General features: G+C 47.2%; 1 protein-coding gene across 1 annotated transcript in view; it reads right to left on the bottom strand.

Annotated features, from left to right (window-relative positions):
* Positions 1-22,163, bottom strand: part of LOC135827077 (uncharacterized) — a gene marked incomplete at its 5' end in the record, with an annotated part of 210,613 nt that overhangs the window by 63,727 nt on the left and 124,723 nt on the right. Inside the window, 2 exons of the mRNA XM_065339601.1 lie at positions 2,710-2,832; positions 20,387-20,485. Of these exons, the coding sequence (XP_065195673.1) occupies positions 2,710-2,832; positions 20,387-20,485 (222 nt within the window). The remainder of the gene's footprint in view (positions 1-2,709; positions 2,833-20,386; positions 20,486-22,163) is intronic.

The raw sequence follows: 22,163 nt of genomic DNA, 5'->3' as shown, positions 1-22,163 counted from the left end.
AGTTTTGTGTTTCAAAAAACACTCATCAGACGATAAAACATAATAATGCTATTCGCTAGTTATATAGGGTAATTGTAATGTAGGCTAAGGCAGTGCTGCAACCACGAAGCTTGAGAAGATAACATCAGCGCTGGAACACACTGTGCGTAATATGAATGCAAATGTCATGGCTGAGGTATATTGCTATAACCAAGATGGGAGATACATGTAGAACCGACGCAGGAATGAAGTAGGTTTCAGTGGTAGTTGTGTCACGCCAAAGGGCTGGGTAATATGTGTTACATAGCATATACCAGTGTGGGTAATGGCGCAATATGTGGTTTGGTGTGAGAGTGAAAGAGTGAGGGTGTACATGTGTGTGGATACGAGAGAGATAGAGTGTGTGTGTGTGTGTGTGTGTGTGTGGTTGTGTGTGTGTGTGTGTGTGTGTGTGTGCGTGCGGGCGTGCGTGCTTGTGTGCGTGCGTGCATGCGCGTGTGTGTGCAGGAACACCACATATCTCATCATGTGATCCCGGTGTAGTTTGCGATTGAGAATTTGCTGGCATGTCTACACGAGATAAGCTCCCTTCTCTTGTTGAGGCATGTTTCTCTATCCGCGAATATGGTCGGAACTTCTCCGAGAGGCAAAGTTGGCACCTCTTGCTGATGTTGCTGTAGGCTTGTGCTCGTTCTGAAATACTCCACTGGATCGAGTAGTCTTCCTGTCTCTCCGTCATTTTCCAGGCATACTTGGCTAGTTCGGTGCTCTTTCGTCTCTGCTCGTGGTTGAATGTGTCCTTGTGGTTTCCGTACCGGGTCTTGAACGTTGGCTCTGTCGCTCCAAAGTACACACGTGCTGGGTTAACATTACGGCGTGTCACTTCGGCTTTGAAGACCAGCTGCAAAACGAAGTGTATTGTTGACTCTGACAAGGAAAAGTAGCGGTGATAACTTGTCACTCCAAACGACAAGCTTCTCCTTGCGCCACCGCAATTTTTCGGTGGAACATTTGATGCAAAAAGTGACTTTTTGGCATGAAGTTTCTGAACTTTACCGCAACAGGAATGATGAAATCACATGCTTCATGATGTAGAATAATGATTTCCGGTTCACAACACAATGCACACGATCACGATCGTTCCTGATGTGCTATTCGAAACGGACCATAATGGAGGAGGTAAGACACATCATATTTCCTGCATGCTCTGCTCAGAACCCGCAGACACTATCGTTACAGCGCTAGCAGTATTGCATTGGCAAGACTTCTTGGAGATATGTCCTCTTGCAGTGAGAACAGGTGCAGTCAACTTCGCTTATAACGACACTCGGTGGGCGTCAAAAAGGTGTCCTTATTCGCAAAATGTTGTTATACCCAAAGTCTCATTATATGTATTACATGGGATGGGACTTTGCTCTGGGCATGGAAATTCTGTCGTTATTCGCGAATTGTCGTTATATCAGCAGTCGTTATTGGTGAAGCTGACTGTATGCATAATTCACACTAACCTCGAACACCCCGAACATGGCTCACCAGGAACCGTGGCTAGTTTACATGCTGATGCTTGATGTAGATCTGCAACAGCAAGGAATGACCATCGAGCATGCCATCAAGGTCGCTTGGAGTTGACCAGCACAGGCTTCACTGGGTCCATGTGGTACGTGACGTGCCCACATCACAGATTTCTTACGTGATGAACAACGCAATTTGGCCCCTACTCACCCTAGTCTCTGTGCTGCATGTTGAGGGAAAGTCCTGGTTGGAAGGCCTACAACGCCACCAGCGTGCTCTTAAGCCGGGCATCAAAATGCATGTGATCCAATCTAAATATCAACGGGCGATCCTTGTAAGTGCACGTACTCTTGATCAAGGTGACTCAGAATAACTGATGAACCGTGATCTACGAGACCTGGCAATCTGGTGTCACGGGGCTCGTGATTTGCACATTCAATCTACACCCCAAAGGAAACTTACCTGCAAAATTTGAGCGAAATTGGAGAGATCGACTTCCACAAATTTTCTGGTTTTCTCTGATATGTTCTCTTTTACTAAATATTATTGCTGGAGTGAGCGATTCAGTATGAGCTCGAACGTCACTGCCCGTATCTCAGGTTTTCCGTTATCTCAGGACAGCTCGTCTACCATGTATTATACCGCTTTTTGAAGAAGTGTTTTTGGCACATATTACACATATTCGGGATAAAATATAATGTCTTGATGAAAATGAGTGAATTGCACAGTTGGGCAGTGATAAATTGACACTAGTGTACACGAAAAATAATTCAACCCCCCAAATTGAAAGCAGTTTTGCGATAGGAACTCAAGCTAAAGGTGCCCGGTAGAGAGGCGTGCCAGTATCTGAGGCGTCCGGATAAGAGACGTTTGAGTGTACTCATTGCTATTAATATTTGAAACTATTGCATCCTTTCCGCAGTCTTAGTAAACTGCATTATTGCACTCATTCCAAACACCCACACCGGGACGTTTCTGCTGCGAACGTCACTTTTGGGTCACTAAATGTTTGGGTATAATCCATCATTAGTTTGAACCAGTAACCTGATACTGAGCCATGCCTGAATATTTGGTGAATCAAAAGCGGTGTTTGCAGCATGGAGACACTGTGTGAGTGTCAGGAGGGAATATAGTGATATTGTTACCTCATTGGTTACGCAAGTTTTCGAATGGAAAATTTATTTTGATGAATTTTCTTTTCTTCTAAGTTGTGCTTACCTTCTTCTGCTCCTCTGGGTACTTGCTCTCAAGATAGCGGATAATTGCCCTTAGTCTAGCCGCAGGCTGAGCTCTCCGGTCATTTGGACTTTCTACTGCACTGTCCAGACATGTCCTGTTGTCCTGGAAGAATGAACAATGGTCCATCAACAAGAAAGTAAAACAGACCTCTTAGTAAACATTGCACATAGCTTTGTAAACCAGAACAGCAGTTGATTTTGAATACTTTGCAGATTCAAGAAACTAATGACTTTTCTAATGCTCCTTCTGAGAATTATCACAACTCCCATTAACCCTTTGAGAGCCGCCCCATACTTGAATGTGTAGAATTCTACACACACGACGTTGAGACATCAACAAGCCGTAACCATGGTAACTCGGTCAAAACTAGCTCAAATTTAACGATCCAACTATCTATGCAGAAGAGAAAACTCTCAGCGTGCCGTAGAACCCATCCAGGAAGCGCTGCGATCAACGGTTCCTGAGATTTCAACACATAATAGCGGAGCCAAACTATGTCTCGTGATCCGAAAATTGTACAATATAAAATTCATACTTCAAGTATGGCATTGGTCAGAGAAAATAACGTAATTCGTCATTGGTTGATTCGCGTTGTTGAGTTGTAGTTAGACCGGTTTGTCCAATGGTCTTACCAATCTCCTTATCATCTTGTAGCTTTCGACGTTCTTTGCTCCCGTGGGATATACCTTGAGCACATCTTTGTTGCGTTTCCTTCCCCTCATTGGGCCTTCCAAGTGATATAAGAAGGTTGGTGTTTTTCAATTCGTAGATTCGTTGGAGCTAGTTGTCAGGTCGTTCAATGTCTCAGTACCTCAGTCAGTTTAGCATCTTGTTGTCGCCCTACCTGACTGTTTATGTAGTATCCCCACCTTGCTTGATTGTAACTGACTATTGCAGTATCCCTGCCTTGCTTGATTGTAGCTGACTATTGTAGTATCCCTGCCTTGCTTGATTGTAGCTGACTACTGTAGTATCCCTGCCTTGCTTGATTGTAGCTGACTATTGTAGTATCCCTGCCTTGCTTGATTGTAGCTGACTATTGTAGTATCCCTGCCTTGCTTGATTGTAGCTGACTACTGTAGTATCCCTGCCTTGCTTGATTGTAGCTGACTATTGTAGTATCCCTGCCTTGCTTGATTGTAGCTGACTATTGTAGTATCCCTGCCTTGCTTGATTGTAGCTGACTATTGCAGTATCCCTGACTTGCTTGATTGTAACTGACTATTGTAGTATCCCTGCCTTGCTTGATTGTAGCTGACTATTGTAGTATCCCTGCCTTGCTTGATTGTAGCTGACTATTGTAGTATCCCTGCCTTGCTTGATTGTAACTGACTATTGTAGTATCCCTGCCTTGCTTGATTGTAGCTGACTATTGTAGTATCCCTGCCTTGCTTGATTGTAGCTGACTATTGTAGTATCCCTGCCTTGCTTGATTGTAGCTGACTACTGTAGTATCCCTGCCTTGCTTGATTGTAGCTGACTATTGCAGTATCCCTGCCTTGCTTGATTGTAGCTGACTATTGCAGTATTCCTGCCTTGCTTGATTGTAGCTGACTATTGTAGTATCCCTGCCTTGCTTGATTGTAGCTGACTATTGCAGTATCCCTGCCTTGCTTGATTGTAGCTGACTATTGTAGTATCCCTGCCTTGGTTGATTGTAGCTGACTATTGTAGTATCCCTGCCTTGCTTGATGGTAGCTGACTATTGTAGTATCCCTGCCTTGCTTGATTGTAACTGACTACTGTAGTATCCCTGCCTTGCTTGATTGTAGCTGACTATTGTAGTATCCCTGCCTTGCTTGATTGTAGCTGACTATTGTAGTATCCCTGCCTTGCTTGATTGTAGCTGACTATTGTGGTATCCCTGCCTTGCTTGATTGTAGCTGACTATTGTAGTATCCCTGCCTTGCTTGATTGTAGCTGACTATTGTAGCATCCCTGTCTTGCTGGATTGTAGCTGACTATTGTAGTATCCCTGCCTTGCTTGATTGTAGCTGACTATTGTAGTATCCCTGCCTTGCTTGATTGTAGCTGACTATTGTAGTATCGCTGCCTTGCTTACTTGTAGCGTATCCCCATACGTTAGTGTATGTAGTCTGTTACCTATAAAAGCTTCTGCTCATTTCTGTTTTCATATATTTTTTACAGAATAATCCAGGTGTGTACCTGAGGAAGGCTAAGTAAAAGTTATTTAGTGTTAAGCACTGTGCCTCCATTCGGCTACCTATTACATTGGTCGTAGCGGTGGTTAAAACTTTGTCAGATTTGAACCCCATCTCCAGTGCAGCCTTTCACTTGATTTCTTTCTGCGTATTCTCCTAGTCTCCTCCACCAATGAGCGGAAAACAAAGTTTATTGGTCCCAACCGCGTTTCTGAACCCATGACGACCTGAGATCAACTCAGAATCCCGGATCTACAGTCCATCCGCACAGGAGATCGACGCTGCGGCGTACGCGTTCCGGCCAAGTGAATCACCATTATTCTCCAGCGAGATCTCATGCCCTCCGGTATGCCCCTGTACTACCGGTATATATACGACCAAAGCGGCCTCGGCCCTTTCGTCTCCGTCCCTATTGCCGATCCTGCAAGAAGATTGGCCATGACATAGCGTATTGCTATCGTCCTCGCTATCGTCCTCGCGCTACACGACCCGTATTCCCTGCAACCAAGGTATGTCACCCTACTTGCTGTACCACTACTCTATCATCACCTCGTTTAAATGCAACTGTTACTCACGTGAGTGCATATGCCACCCCTATCATGCAAGCTACGCCGCGTATTATGCAAGCTCCACAATCCCACGGTAGTTTCCATACTATCCTCATGATCATTGCTGCCATATTCCCCTTACTAACTCGTTCTGCTGCCAAAATTGTCTCCCCGGTCACATCCCTCCCTTTTTGTTTGTTTGCCACATTACACTCGATACATGAGGCTCTCCAGGTCCATCAGCCACTCCATCCCACAGACAATCCCACTCCCAGTCCCCGTACCACCATTTGATGAAAAAAGCATCGGACTCACAACCTTCCCTGTTTCTCCATGTACGTCCAGATATAGTTATGCAGTACACAGTTCTGGATCACCCAACATTTCGCCAGACTGAAGCTCCCGCACAACTGATTTCTCACAGTTCTGTTAACAAAGTTTCCTAGCCTTTTCGTTACCCATCCCGACCATGTCCACCCCGCACAGACCAAGCAATCGGTTTGCTGGAGCAGCAGTCACTGACCTGGATCAGACGCAAAATGCTGTATACCCTGGAAGCACACACTTAAATAACCAGTCCATGTAACAATGATTATACCGCCACATGGTGAGCGAGTCCTTTCCCGTTGTACCGTCCCAGAGAGACGTGAATCAAGAAATGTTACCGTCTCAGAGAGACGCGAATCAAGAAATGCTACCGTCTCCAAGATAAGGGTGACGCGATCGAACACATCCCTTTTACCATCCAATACTGAGACGCGAACACATACATTTTACCGCTCCACAGAGAGACAGGTCCTTCACACATTTTATCACAGGGTTCCTACTTTATCAGTCTACCAAGTCGACCAGTCTACCAAGACATACTGTCTCACGACAGAACATTGGTCCACCTGCCTACTTTTGAAAATAACGAGGGCATAATTATCTGTAGGAAGGGAGGGTGTAGTATCCCTGCCTTGCTTCATTGTAGCTGACTATTGTAGTATCCCTGCCTTGCTTGATTGTAACTGACTATTGTAGTATCCCTGCCTTGCATTGTAGCTAACTATTGTAGTATCCCTGCCTTGCTTGATTGTAGCTGACTACTGTAGTATCCCTGCCTTGCTTGATTGTAGCTGGCTATTGTAGTATCCCCGCCTTGCTTGATTGTAGCTGACTATTGTAGTATCCCTGCCTTGCTTGATTGTAGCTGACTACTGTAGTATCCCTGCCTTGCTTGATTGTAGCTGACTATTGTAGTATCCCTGCCTTGCTTGATTGTAGCTGACTACTGTAGTATCCCTGCATTGCTTGATTGTAGCTGACTATTGCAGTATTCCTGCATTGCTTGATTGTAGCTGACTATTGCAGTATTCCTGCCTTTCTTGATTGTAGCTGACTATTGTAGTATCCCTGCCTTGCTTGATTGTAGCTGACTATTGTAGTATCCCTGCCTTGCTTGATTGTAGCTGGCTATTGTAGTATCCCCGCCTTGCTTGATTGTAGCTGACTATTGTAGTATCCCTGCCTTGCTTGATTGTAGCTGACTATTGTAGTATCCCTGCCTTGCTTGATTGTAGCTGACTACTGTAGTATCCCTGCATTGCTTGATTGTAGCTGACTATTGCAGTATTCCTGCCTTGCTTGATTGTAGCTGACTATTGTTGTAACAGGTTTAATCGAACTTGAAAAGTAAGAGACCTGGTGGAGCGTGCCTCGACCAGTTATATGCAAAAGGTGATAGTATACATGTGGCAATGGCGCCAATGAAGGTGCTAATAGACAGGCGTAAGACGCATGGGGTGCGAGGGAGTGTAAAGTTATAGCAAACAGGGGAAAACTGTTACATCATCCCCCTCCTATGGAGAGGAAGGAGCTTATAACCCAAATGCTCAAGTGGAATAGAGTACAATAAGCGAGACAAAAAAGGCTTCTGAAGTAACACAATAAGACGACTGAAACTCCATGCAAATTAAAGTGTAATAAGCTCAACAAATGTTTAGGTGAAAACTAGAAGTTCAACTGCAAAACTCAGCGGGCAGAAGCCAAGATTTTGTACTTCTGAAGTGGAACAATGTCATTACCAGATTCATTCAACAAATAATGTTCAGGCTCCCAAGTGGCATCAGAGTAGCCTTGCCACTTGACTAAGTGCTGAAGCTGATTCTGCCGGCGGCGGTGACTGAGAATGTTCTCCACCACATAGCGGGCATGACCATCAAGGTCCGTGATAGGCGTTGGCGTAGGCTGTCTCCTATTAGGAATAGCGTTCTTCTCGTAGGCACGGAGTGCCGACACATTAAATACTGGGTGACAGCGGCTGGTATGAGTCGGTCCCGAGCTTCAGGAGTCAGGAGGAAATCCCGGTAGACCATTACCAAATCTCCCACCTTCAGCTTTCCCTCGACCCTTGTCCGATCTGCATAGAAGGCCTGACGAGCTTGAGCTGCCACTAGCGCATCTTGTGAGATCTTGACCACGTCTTGTCTTGCTTGCAACCAATCAGCTGAATCTCTGCCTCCCTGAATAGGGTTGAGGAAGTCGGGTGGCGCTCTGGGATTTAGACCGTAATTTAAAAAGAACGGTGTGTTTCCTGTAGATGATTGAGTAGCGCTGTTGATAGAAAACTCACAGAGAGGTAGGAGCATATCCCAGTTATCTTGCTTATGATTTACAAAAGCCCTCAGCACATCCTCTACTATTCTGTTTACTCGTTCAGTTAGGCCATCTGTCTGAGGGTGATTGGCAGTACTAAATGCTAGTTTAGTTCCTAAGCGATCAAACAATTCCTGAAAAAATGCTGCAGTAAATCTTGGATCACGATCACATACAATACTAGAACTCAAACCATGAAGTCGAAAAACATGTTGAATATACAGATCAGCACTTCCTTTAGCGTCAATAGTAGAGGAAGTAGGTGCTAAATGTACACACTTTGTCAAGCGGTCCACAAATACATATATAGCATCATGACCTGTATCGGTCCTAGGCAATCCCATGATAAAATCCATTGAGATATCCGCCCACGGCTGACTGGGCACTGGTAAATTCTGCAAGAGACCAGTTTTTAGCTGGCCGCCTTTAACTCGTTGGCAGACGTCACATGACTTGACAAACGCCTTTACATCCAGTCCCATTCTGGGCCAATAGAAATATCTAGCGAGTCTGAAATAGGTGCGATCTCGACCGGGATGCCCCGCAGTCACACAGTCATGGTATTCTTGAAGCAGGGCGAGTCGGAGTTTGCTACTCTTTGGAATGCATAACCGGTTCTGTGGTGAAGATCTGAGATAAAGATAACCGGGTGTTTCATTTAGAAGGTAACAGTCGTGCAGATTGTCATGGCTTGAATTTTTCAGTCTCCTGATAATGGGAACAAGATCCTTGTCGCACTTGTAACCGCTGACAATTAACTGCGCTATGTCTGGATTAATCTCTAGGGTATGCTCTATGGCATTCAACTGAACTATTTCAGAATCACTGAACAGATCTGGACGGCGTGAAAGCGGGTCGGCAATGTTTTTCTTTCCTGGTTTGTGAAAGACTGTAAAGTCATAGTCAGCTAAAAACTCTACCCATCTTGCCTCACGCTTGGTGAGAGTCGGTTTGGTTCGTAAATAGACAACACCCATATTATCAGTCATCAGGTCAAAGTGGCGGAACAGATAGATTCTCCAGCACTTTAATGCAAATACCACAGCCAACGTTTCCCTCTCGGCCGCAGTATAGTTGCGTTCTGCAGCTGACAGTTTCCGACTACAATAGGCTACGGGATGCAAATCCATATCTTCTCCCTGCTGCAGGAGCACACCCGCCACGGCAAAGTCACTTGCGTCAGTTTCTACCGTGAAGCTTTTCTCAACATCGGCCAGTTGCAACACTGGCGCCTCGAGTAATGCTGATTTTAGAGACTCGAATGCCTTCTGTCTAGCAGCGCTCCATTCAAAGCGTGAATTTTTTCCGGTGATTTCTTCTAATGGACGAGAGATGGTCGAGTGTCGATCTATGAACCTTCGGAAATAGTTTGCAAAGCCAAGAAACTTCCTCACATCAGTTACTGACGACGGAGTTGGCCATGTTTCCACAGCACTTATATTCTTGGGATCAGGGGAAATTGATGTGCCGTTGATTTTATGCCCCAAGAAGAGAACCTCTCTCACTCCGAATTCGCATCTAGACTGTTTGCAATACAGCTCACTATTTCTAAGTGTTTCTAGAACTGTTTGAAGATGATACTGATGATCTTCCCAGGTCTTGCTGAAAACTAGAATGTCATCCAAGAATACTACAACGAATTTTCGGAGATGCGGTTGCAGAATAGAGTTCATGAGTGACTGAAAGGTGGCCGGGGCATTAGTCAGCCCGAATCCCATGACTCTAAATTGGAAGTGGCCGAACGGCGTATTAATGGCCGTCTTAGAAACATCCGAGTCTTGAATTCTGATTTGATTGTACCCCGACCGCAAGTCCAACTTGGAGAAATATGCACTGCCCTGGATCGTGTCGAATAAGTCATCAATATTAGGAAGACAAGCTTTGTGTTTGATCGTAATTCTATTCAATTCTCGCCAATCGCACACCATTCTCAGAGTACCATCCGACTTCTTTACAAAAAACACAGGTGCACAGTATGGCGACTTACTTGGCTCAATGAATCCCTTCTCAAGTAATTCTGACAGCTGTGACTGGAGCTCGTCCATCTCTGGTTTCGGCAAGCGGTAGGCGGGTCGAGACGGTGGTCTGGCTCCATCTTCTATCTGGATTTCATGGTCGACTGGTCTCTTCGGTGGAAGCTCATTCGGCAGCTCGTCTGGAAATAAATCCTGGTACCTCTTGAGCAGGTTCTGGATGTCCTGTTGCTCTGATTCCTTGAGTTGTGGCCCGGAACGATTCTCCTCGTTTGCAGCAGTGACCCATGCAAGAAACCCCTCGGCTCCACTCCTCAGGGCATGAGGAGCTTGTCGGCCACTGATAAACATGCTTTCCACAGATGGCCGGTCGGCTGTCGGCGGGTTAGCTGAAGGCAATTTGGCAACAAAGGGCTCACCGTCCAACTGAACTTCGTTCGTACGGAAGTTGATGCTGGGGTTGTTCCTTGTAAGCCACGGTTTGCCAAGAATAGCGTCGTAGCGAGTCAGGGGATACACAGTAAAGTGCTGTTCCTCACTGAAGCCCCCGACTGTCACCTTTAGCGTGTGTGTGGAAATCTGCGGGACCTCGCTGGTCGAGCTGTCCGCCAATGTTACGCTCAGCACTTCTGAGCTTGCATCCGTGTCAAGATGATGCTTTCGAACAAAACCGTCTGCAATGAAGTCATGCGTCGAACCGGAATCTATCAGCATCACTGCACGGCGACCGCCGATCTTTCCCTGTATGCGCAGTAGGTCGTGTTCAGGTTTATTGCCGACGCTGACGTTGCTGACATGACACCTTTCTGCAACGGGACAATTTCCTACAGCAATGGGTGTCTCCGGCTCCGTAGGTTCCTGGAGAGCAACGCCTTCAACCTCCAGAGCTCCGAACCGGTTAGCGACTGGTACGGGCGTGGGTGCTTGGGTCGTCGCCAGTAAGCGCACCCCCTTTCTTACTGGCGACCAGCGTTTGGGTAGCGCTGTCCACCCTCAGTACAGTCTTTAGCGAGGTGGCCTGGCTTCCTGCAAGCAAAGCAGTGTCCCATTGCTCGCAGTTGGACACGCTCTTGGTCCGTCAGCTTGCGGAGGCCCTGACCACGGAAGCTGGGCACGGAACGCGACTCTCTACTGGCTGGTGGCCCCGACGCCGGTGGCCCTGACGACTGCTCCACGGTGTTTGCTGCCATGACAGCTTGCTCCAGGGTACGTAGATGCTCACACATAACCTGTCGCTGGATGTGCGGCACTAGACCCCTGACGAACAGCAGCGCTCTGGTGTGGTGGTCGATTTCCGGCACTTGCAGGCTGAGGCGAGTGAAAGCAGCAATGTATGCGTCCAGAGACCCGCGCTGCGCTGCGGAAATTAGTCCCATACGCGATGTTTCCTCGTTGTGCCGTGGTCCGTACACATCGCCAAGTGCCGCTTTCAGAGCAGGCCAGTCGGAAAACACTTGGTTAGCTTCCAATGCCGCTATCAACCAAAGACGAGCGTTTCCAGTCAAAAATCCTGCCGCGTAGTCGACCCTCTGTGCCGCATTTGGGAGTGCCAACGACCGTAGGGCCATGTCCATTGCAAACGTCAATTCTTTGAATGTAGCGGAATCTCCTCCAAACACATGCGGCTCTTTCGTAAGGCTCCCAAGGTTCCGAGTTCGGATGTATCGTTCGGTTTCCTTGGCTAACGCGCTGAGCAGTCTTGATATCGTTTATCAGCCGAACGACAAGTACGAGGAGCGTAAGCAGAGCGACCAGAACACCTGCCAAAAGCAGAGTAGTAACCATCCTCTGCTACCAGTGTAACAGGTTTAATCGAACTTGAAAAGTAAGAGACCTGGTGGAGCGTGCCTCGACCAGTTATATGCAAAAGGTGATAGTATACATGTGGCAATGGCGCCAATGAAGGTGCTAATAGACAGGCGTAAGACGCATGAGGTGCGAGGGAGTGTAAAGTTATAGCAAACAGGGGAAAACTGTTACAATTGTAGTATCCCTGCCTTGCTTGTTTGTAGCTGACTATTGTAGTATCCCTGCCTTGCTTAATTGTAGCGTATTCCCATACGTTAGCGTATGTAGTCTGTTACCTTTAAATGCTTCATCATCATTTCTGTTTTCATATTATTTTTTACATAATAATCCAAATGTGTACCTGAGGAAGGCTAAGTAAAAGTTATTTAGTGTTAAGCACTGTGCCTCCATTCGGCTACCTATAACATTGGTTGCAGCGGTGGTTAAAACTTTGTCAGATTTGAACCCCATCTCTAGTGCAACCTTTCACTTAATTTCTTTCTGCGTATTCTCCTCCTCTCCTCGACCAATGAGCGGAAAACAAAGTTTATTGGTCCCAACCGCGTTTCTGAACCCACGACGACCTGAGATCAACTCGGAATCCCGGATCTACAGTCCATCCACACAGGAGATCGACGCTGCGGCGTACGCGTTCCGGCCAAGTGGATCACCATAATTCTCCAGCGAGATCTCATGCCCTCCGGTATGCCGCTGTACTACCGGCATATATACGACCAAAGCGGTGTCGGCCCTTTCGTCTCCGTCCCTATTGCCGATCCTGCAAGAAGATTGGCCATGACATAGCGTATTGCTATCGTCCTCGCTATCGTCCTCGCGCTACACGACCTGTATTCCCTGCAACCAAGGTATGTCGGCCTACTTGCTGTACCACTACTCTATCATCACCTCGTTTAAATGCAACTGTTACTCACGTGAGTGCATATGCCACCCCTATCATGCAAGCTACGCCGTGTATTATGCAAGCTCCACAATCCCACGGTAGTTTCCATACTATCCTCATGATCATTGCTGCCATATTCCCCTTACTAACTCGTTCTGCTGCCAAAATTGTCTCCCCGATCACATCAGTCCCTTTTTGTTTGTTTGCCACATTACACTCGATATACGAGGCTCTCCAGGTCCATGAGCCACTCCATCCCACAGACAATCCCACTCCCAGTCCCCGTACCACCATTCGATAAAAAAAGCATCGGACTCATAACCCTCCCTGTTCCTCCATGTACGTACAGATATATGCAGTACACAGTTCTGGATCACCCAACATTTTGCCACACTGAAGCTCCCGCACAACTGATTTCTCACAGTTCTGTTAACAAAGTTTCCTAGCCTTTTCATTACCCATCCTGACCATGTCCACCCCGCACAGACCAAGCAATCGGTTTGCTGGAGCAGCAGTCACTGACCTGGACCAGACGCAAAATGCTGTATACCCTGGAAGCACACACTCAAATAACCAGTCCATGTAACAATGATTATACCGCCACATGCTGAGCGAGTCCTTTGCCGTTGTACCGTCCCAGAGAGACGCGAATCAAGAAATGTTACCGTCCCAGAGAGACGCAAATCAAGAAATGCTACCGTCTCCAAGATTAGGGTGACGCGATCGGACACATCCCTTTTACCATCCAATACTGAGACGCAAACACATACATTTACCGCTCCACAGAGAGACAGGTCCTTCACACATTTTATCACAGGGTTCCTACTTTATCAGTCTACCAAGTCTACCAGTCTACCAAGACATACTGTCTCACGACAGAACATTGGTCCACCTGCCTACTTTTGAAAATAACGAGGGCATAAGTATCTTTAGGAAGGGAGGGTGTAGTATCCCTGCCTTGCTTGATTGTAGCTGATTATTGTAGTATCCCTGCCTTGCTTGATTGTAGCTGACTACTGTAGTATCCCTGCCTTGCTTGATTGTAGCTGACTATTGTAGTGTCCCTGCCTTGCTTGATTGTAGTTGACTACCAGCTGGCTTCTCTGACGACATCCAGATGTTACCCATCATCATTGCAGGGGTTACTGGTGGCTCATCCAGGCTATCCAGACACATAAGTTAGCGGACGACTATTCACCACTGCTTCAACCTCATACAAGAGGGTCTCAAGCTCCTGGACCTTCAGAAACGCTGTTTCCATTACCTTCTTCAAGGCATTCGTCACCGTACCAACCATTCGCCCATAGAAGCATCCATGCCTTCGCGCAGCTGGAGGATTGAATATCTATGGCACACTCAGTTTGTTAGATGCCGCCTTGAACATTTTAGCGTTATCAGACCTGATCCAAGATGGCAAACCACGTCTCGCGACACACTTCCGAAATGCTATCAAGAATGAGTCAGTACTTTAAAACCTATCGAGCACCTCCAAGTGAACTGCTCTGCTGCTGGTGGCACACACAAACAATGCTATCCATACCTTTGGAGATGGCTCGCCACAGCGCACGTACAACGGACCAGCATAGTCGATGCCGGTAGTTGCGAACGCCCTCTTGTGAACAACTCGGTCTTCTGGCAGTGGCGAGCAGACTTCTGAGGCAGACTTAGCCTTGTAGCAGCGGCATGTAACACATCGCTGAGTAATGTTGCGTAGCGCTCGTCGACCACGAATAATCCAGAATTTCTGACGAATTTACCACAAGACCCCTTATACACCTTGGTGCATCCTTTCGACATGCGTTTTCTCCAACAGCACTCGGTCAGATGATGTTTGCCTAATGGGACTGGGTGCTTGGCTTCATACGCCAACTCGCTGTGCTGAAGTCGTCCCCCGGCTCTGAGCACTCCATGCTCATCCAGAAACGATGCAAGCTGATACACCTTCGACCCAGGCTTCACTGGTTGACCTTGCTTGATCGGCTCAAGATCCTCAGCGAAACATTCGGCTTGAACGATGCAGTACAATACGTTGTCTGCTGCAAAACAGAGTTCAGCACGAGGCTCAGTGTGCCTCCACTGCAACATCCGAGTCACCGTGCCCTGTGCCCTCGCCCACTTACTGAATCGCAGCCACAATTCATTATCAGATTCTCGACTACAGGTGGTGGCTGACACTCACACTTCTACACTGGACTCATCTGTAGCTGCGGTTAAGGATGCGGTGGGCCAGTCATTGGGCTCCGTGATCGAGGTTGGTCCACCCATCCAGAACGGGCTACGGATCTGCTGTGCACTACTCCCACATGATGGTAAATCTGCTGGGTTGTGAAGGCCCGGGCAATGGTTCCACACAATGCCGACCTTCTTCGATATCTCTTGGACTTGACTGACGCGGTTAGCCACAAATGTTTTCCATTTGTACAATGGATTACTGATCCAATGAACGGTAGTGAGACTGTCAGTCCAGCCATAGACTTGCGTGACGGCAGCTCCTTCACCACAAACTCAGCGTAGCGAGCCGCTAGACATAATGCTTGTAACTCAAGGCGGGCTAACGAGACACCGGTGCCACTTTGGCCTTGGCAACTACCAAGTGCGATTGTCCATTGACGACTGCATACAAAGAACATCCAAACGCTTTCTCACTGGCATCCGCGAAGGCATGAAGCGCAATCGGCATGTCAAGATTGAAGCAAATCCAACGTGGTATGTCAATGCTCACCACTTCGGCCAACTCTCGCCACCATTGCGCACATGCGGCTGCGATGTCATCAGGCAACTTATCATCCCAGTCGCCTCCGAATTTTCTGGCTTGCTGTACCAGTATCTTTCCCGGCACAACTGCCGGTGCTGCTAGACCTACCGGATCAAACACTGACACAACACACTTAAGGAGGGATCGCTGGGTAACAGGTGGCCTATCGGGCTCGCCTATCGCTGCTAAGCTGAGCAGGTCATCACAAGTTTTCCATTTCAGACCGAGGACTTTATCTCCGGCCTCTGGATCGCACGGTATTTCCACTTGCGCAACTCCATTGCCAGCATCTGTAAGCACACGCACACTGAACTCTTGCATCTTCTTGGCTTACGGGGAATTTCAGACACTAGAGACCAAATCGTCAACGTAGAAACTCGTGAGCAAGAGATCAATACGGTCTCGCTCTTTGGGTGGAGACAGCGCCCGTAGCTCCTTGAAGTGATGCTGAATCACCGCAGTAAGCATGTATGGCGAGCAATTTATGCCAAATGACAGTTTCGTTAGCCTCCAGGTTAACAGTTCGTCACTGTCGCTTCGACCAAGCCCCAAGAAACGCAGGTACGGACGGTCTTCGGGATTAACCTTGACCATGAAAAGCCTTGCGGATGTCCGCTTGCAGCGCGCTCTTATATTCACGGAACCTTAATAGCATACCCGCAAGACTCGGCAATAGCGACAGTCGAGGGTCAACCATGTTGTTCAATGACTTGCCATCTGGAGCCGTCGCCAAGGCATTGAACACCACTCTTAACTTCGTGGTTGCAGCGTGCTTGCGGAATACACCATGATGCGGTACATAGTGCCCGGCATCGCTTTCACATGGCTCCAACTAAATTGCTCAAAGCGCGTGGTAGTCCCTGACCAGCATATCATCATAGAGTGTACGCTTCCCATTCCGCTTCAGCTTTTCCAGAAGCCGCGTTGCGATGACTCTAGCTTGAGCATAGTTATCCGTTGGGCGACGCTCATTTTGCCACAAGAGACCCACTTGGAACCCGGCGCCCTGGCGACATAGCGGGAAAGATGGCAAGTGCTGATGTCGTTCTGGAGGTTGATCCAACTGCCATAGTTTGTCGATATGGGCTGTGACACATGACACAGTCACCGACTGGGTGCAGACGCTGGACCAGATACTACACTACCGATCTCTGTGTTCCACACAGTCTCGCCATTAACTTCTTTCTTGCTGTGCTGTATCGCGTTGATATATTCTGCACCGATCAGCATGTGTATTTCGTCACTCAGCTCTACTCCCCAACTGTTCCACTGAGCAATGGTCTGCAGACTCGCGCACTTCAGGTCTAGCTCTAGCGTTGGTTTCACGAGCGCGCATACCTGAATGTTAGCGGAGCTACCTTGGATTGTGATGGCGTATTTATCCATGCGCTGTTGGGTTGGCCCTGCGCCGAACGGCTTCACCTCTACATTTTCAGCACCAACGTGTTCTGCATCGATTGCTGACACCAACGCTGCAGTCACAAATGACGCCTCAGCACCGGAGTCCAGGAACACACGAACCTTCGCCTTTCGAGTTCTTACCTCAACTCGCGCCACTCCGGTCATCAGCCACACACTTGCTGAGTGTAGACAGCACAATCCAACCTTCTTGTCCGTTACTATCTCAGTCGGTTTCTTCCGGCTGTAACCTGCTCCGTCCAACACGTCATGTATTACCTCTACCTGTCGGCAAACATGAACAACGTATTGGTGAAAAGACTCATCTGACCGCTGCTTGCCTGTCTGCAATGTCTTCCACGCTTTATCCGGAATCTTTCCGAGCAAGGCAAGCAACTCTCACTTTGCTTCCTCGTAATTATTGCATCCAATACAATGTCATATCCTCTCAGCTTTGCTACCCGCTAGCGTGATGCGTAATCGCAGCAGCCATTTGCTTTCTTCGAACCCGTTCTTGGAACAGATGTCCTCGAACAGGTCATGATAACGCTCCTGACTGCGTTCCATCATATGAGATTATTTTCATCAACGGTTTACGCCCGCCGCTGTGACTGGGAGCTTCCGCTGTACCTCCCATCGCACTCTCACTGGCGACTTTGCCCTCACCCTCATACGCCTCGGCGATGCGCTCCTTAATCTCCTTGAGCTTTTTTTCAAACTCGGTGCAGAGCGCCTCCTCTCGCCGTCTGGCACTGCGCTCCTCACGCTCCTCATACTGTCGGAGCCTCTGCTCCAAATGTTCCCTCAACTCATCGCCTTCCAATCCTAACCGAACTCCATTGGCGATAAAGCTGGCTTCCAAATTATGTAGTTGCTCTGCCATGCTCGCTCCGTATCCTGGCGTGGTCGCAAACTGTAATGAACCCTTTGGTTCTCTTTAGTATCAGAAACGAACGACCACACGGCACGATGACAACTATTAATTTATTCTCAACAGTATATTTTGACTTCCATTGAATCTAACTAACACTAATAATACCAGCTATATATAGCATGCAAAAACAGCGTACATGTATAATCAAAGTATATGCATGTAAAACATGACTTGACAGCGTATACAGCAAAACTAACACAGCGCAAATAGCGAACGCCATGCAGCAAACATCAGCAGTACGACGGAGTCGAGATACAACATTGCAAAGAATACAATGTCATAAGCCAGAAGGCCTTTCCCACTTGAGAACTGGTGGTTTGTAACACATATAGAAGTATATTGTCTAAGCAAGTGTGTTTTCTCGACATTCTTTTCGCCATGCAGGTATATCACAGTGCCATGCCAAAATACATTCTGAAACGCACTCATTTCTGAATTCTGGGGATGAGTGGACACGCACATCTCGCAGCTCTTGACGACGTCAATGTCAAATGTCAACCGAAAAGACCCCAATAGGAAGGTATGAAGTCCAGTTCTCACAGCATAAAGAAGACTATGTGGCCAAATAGATAATTATACGACAGAAAGAGTTATGAGATTGGTGACAAGCTCATGTGTGAGGTGGTAGCGGTTGCAAATGGCAACCTCGATGTTCCTGCCTTGGAGAAGCGCGTTCCCTGCCTAATTCCGGGTGGAAGTGTCCTGAGAAGGCTGAGGTGGTGCAGGAATTGGATATCTTTGCATGATGGTATTCACAACGCAGGCTGGAAGACGACAACAAACGTGCTTGCCCAATTTGCCGTGTACATACAGTGTGTACTGCCTGTGTGCCGCATAGCGTAGAGATCTACAGAAACATAGAATGTCATGCGGAGTGTGTATGCTGAGTGCTTGTACACATACCACATTGCTGGAATAATTATTATGGTATGGTATAGTGACTATACTATAGTCAAATACTCATTTACTCTACATATGCGCTGAATTACACCTACCTGTACCTACCTGCACGTTCAGTGCGCGCGCCATAACAATTTAGTGTTCACTGGTACAAAGATGGAGGTTCTTGCAGACTTTCCAATGATTGATGAATTCTGATTAGGACACGTTCGATTACCTACTAGTACAAAGATGTCTTGGTCAGAAAGTACAGAATCTGATGTCTTACTCTCCTGCCAGATTTTGTCCATTATTTTGGTGTACGCTTTCTTGACCCCACGCTTGTACTTTGCATGACATGGTATACTAGAGAACGGGTGTATTGACAAAGCCTATTGCGTGAACCGATAAAGTCTGGGTTCGGGTGTGATCAAATGCACGCATCGTCCTCATAAACTGTGTTCAGTGCTCTCTTCACCAACAGAACACTACCATACTTTGCAGATCTTGTACCAATCCCAGGGATAATGAAACACAAAATTAATGTGTGTGAGTCACGCATGTAAACATGTGATAACTACTAGCACTATAGTACAACGTTTTTCGTGCCATGCCTGACAACAATAAGTAAGTTGCACGCAAAACATTACGCGCATCGATCCTCACAAGGCAAGTCAGGACATACTCGGAGCAAAGAGAATTTGTTTGTGTCATGCATGAAATTTGTTATAACTACCAGTACATTTTTTTCTTGTGCGACGCCTACTGTAGTGCACCTGACAACAATAAATTTTTCCAAAAAAGATTCTCTTATCATATTGATGCGCGATCCTCACAAGACAAGTCAAGACAAACTAATTGAGGCTTACCTAATTTCAGACTATTCTGTCACTGGCATTGGCGGCTTCTGCATGTCGAGATAACTTCGAAGACCAGTGGTGGGTACAGCCTAATGCAAGGTTACGATCTCGTAAACTGCGAGGTCCGCTACGCAAGAAACCTTGGGCCGTCTTCTCGACAGCGACGGCAGCATCCTACCAGAAAAATCATTCCCGCGGGCTGGGCATGGCTATACACTTTTGTCCACACTCGCAACAGTTGGAGTCCCAAACGAATCGAGAGTCTGGTGGCCAAGCTATTCGTCTTCTTCTGTCGAACGCAGCTGCTGAGGCATCTTCTTCCTCCACATTTGTTACACGCGATGGCAGCTCCTTAGCAGAGTATCTGGGCTCCCTGTCCCAACCATACGCGGCGGTGGGTTGATGGTGGTCTTCACTGACCTCAGCATCGCTGCTTTCAGTGCTGGGTACAAAGAATTGTTCGGAATAGCTCATCTTTCCTTGAAATGTAATACTAAAATAGTGCACCTAGATCCAGACCGTGCCACAATGACGTAGGCAGGCCGGGATGACATAGCCAAATGGCCGCATGACGTCACGGCGCGGCCCCCGTTCTTGCCAATATCTCAAGAACGCTTTGCCGTAGAGACTTCGGACCAAGACCATTCGAGTCAGCACCCGAGACTACAGGATATGAAAGTTTCATTTTCCGTGGAGTTCCCCTTTAAGTTAAAACATGTTTGCTTGCAATGTTTATGATACGAGTGCGCACTTGATTCTATTCATTGGCATATTATGATTGTTATTTTCACGCTGCCAATTTAACTAAAAGTGTGACTTACATTTGACAAGGCAAGAAGATCTGAACCCGTTCGAAGCAGAAATTCTATAACCTCCGGCTTGCCGTATTCACAGGCTTCGTGCAATGGTGTTTCTTGAGCCTGGAGTAGGGAGAGGTGAGAACGTTGAAGATATTTTGTTTTGGGGAAACAACAAGGGAAGGGACAGAGAGACAAGCGACTACATGATTGATCACGGCAAAAGAGAGAGAGAGGGAGAGTGAGAGTGAGCAAGGGAGAGAGCTACAATTTAGATAAAAGGCCTGAGTGCCTATGACCAATACAGGTGCACAGGCATCTGCTAAGCTGGAACTCATCAACCTTTGTGTACTGGGTGCAGACCAGCAAGAGAATTTTTACTAAGAAACAGTATGCAGAAGATGGGGACCTAACAGTTTGTTCAGGTTCTGAACAGAGTACTACTACTAGTAATCAGGAAATGTTATGCGTCAAAAGAGACCATGTCTGAGATTACCAAAGTATGTGCCCTTCTGGCTTCACCATAGCAGGGAGGTACTGCCAATTGGTGACTCAGCATAATATGGAGGTTCGCGTCCTTGCAATTTAGTCGCATCGGGCCAGGAGGAGGAGGATATGCAAAGCGATCAAAATTCGGGACATGGGCCCGAGAATAAAAGCCAACGCAGGATTGAACCTCCTGTAAAGGCATTCCTGATACAAATTACTGGCCCAGTACTTGCTTCTCTCGGATAGTGAATTATTTGTCTACTTCCATAAACTGCTGTTGCCAGCACCCGCAATAATGTGCACATGTATTTTATAAAAAGTTAAAAGGACCAAGAAACTACAAGTTACCCTATAATGCCCACTAACACCATCAATTACTAAACAATCAGCTCATGTGATAACATTACTAGCCAGTTAGTTGTAGAACGTCAGTGCCGTCGGTCAATGTCGTGCTATGTTATCGCATGAGCTGATTGTTTAGTAACCGTCCCAAAGCTCACTTCCCATCGCATTCTCCCATGACACAGTCAGCTACCTCCAATACGGGGACACATACTGATCAAGCCCTCCGGACAAACGTCATTTCATACTACCAGCGCCCACCCCGCAAACATGAGCAACTGCGCAGTGCCCATCGTACCAAATGCAAAGCTGTTCATGTTGGAAGAATTCACCCTGGTTGCTCTGCTTCCTCCATCGCAAAATGGTGCGAAAACAAGCAAGTGACTGTACTGAAATGCTCCGTCTCTGAGACAAAGTACTTTGGCCTAGCGTACGCGCACGTAGTCGTCACAGAAGATGACTGGGAAGCTGTGCAAAACACTGACTTTTGGCCTGACGGAGTGACAGCTCGAGAATGGCGATTCAAGGCTGACAGAATAAGTACAGCTGACAACACAACCGTCGATCAGTCTGCACAATAATGAACCTCAACCCCCCGATACTTCCTCACTGTTCCCCAAACATTACTACTAACAGCACACTTAATCCATTAGCTCAGCCTTTTTACCCACTCTCACAGCCAACCGCAGGATCACAGCCTATAATGTGCATCAATGCCAGGTCCATTAAGAACAAGACTGCCGAGCTGGCTCACATTTGTTCCACAGTTAAACCCCTCATTGTTTGCATAACGGAAACATGGCTCTCTCCACAGTCGTCTTTCACGGTCCCTGGATATGACTGTTTTCGCCGAGATCGTCCGCCAGATGAAAACAGGTCAGCTACCGATGCCACCCATGCATATGGCGGCGTCTGTATCATGGTACGGTCTGGGATGTTTCCAAAGGTCACCCATCGATCTGACCTCAGT

This window comes from Sycon ciliatum, chromosome 11 (genome assembly GCF_964019385.1).
Source record: "Sycon ciliatum chromosome 11, ocSycCili1.1, whole genome shotgun sequence".
NCBI lineage: Eukaryota > Metazoa > Porifera > Calcarea > Leucosolenida > Sycettidae > Sycon > Sycon ciliatum.
This window is presented reverse-complemented; position numbering and strand designations above follow the sequence as displayed.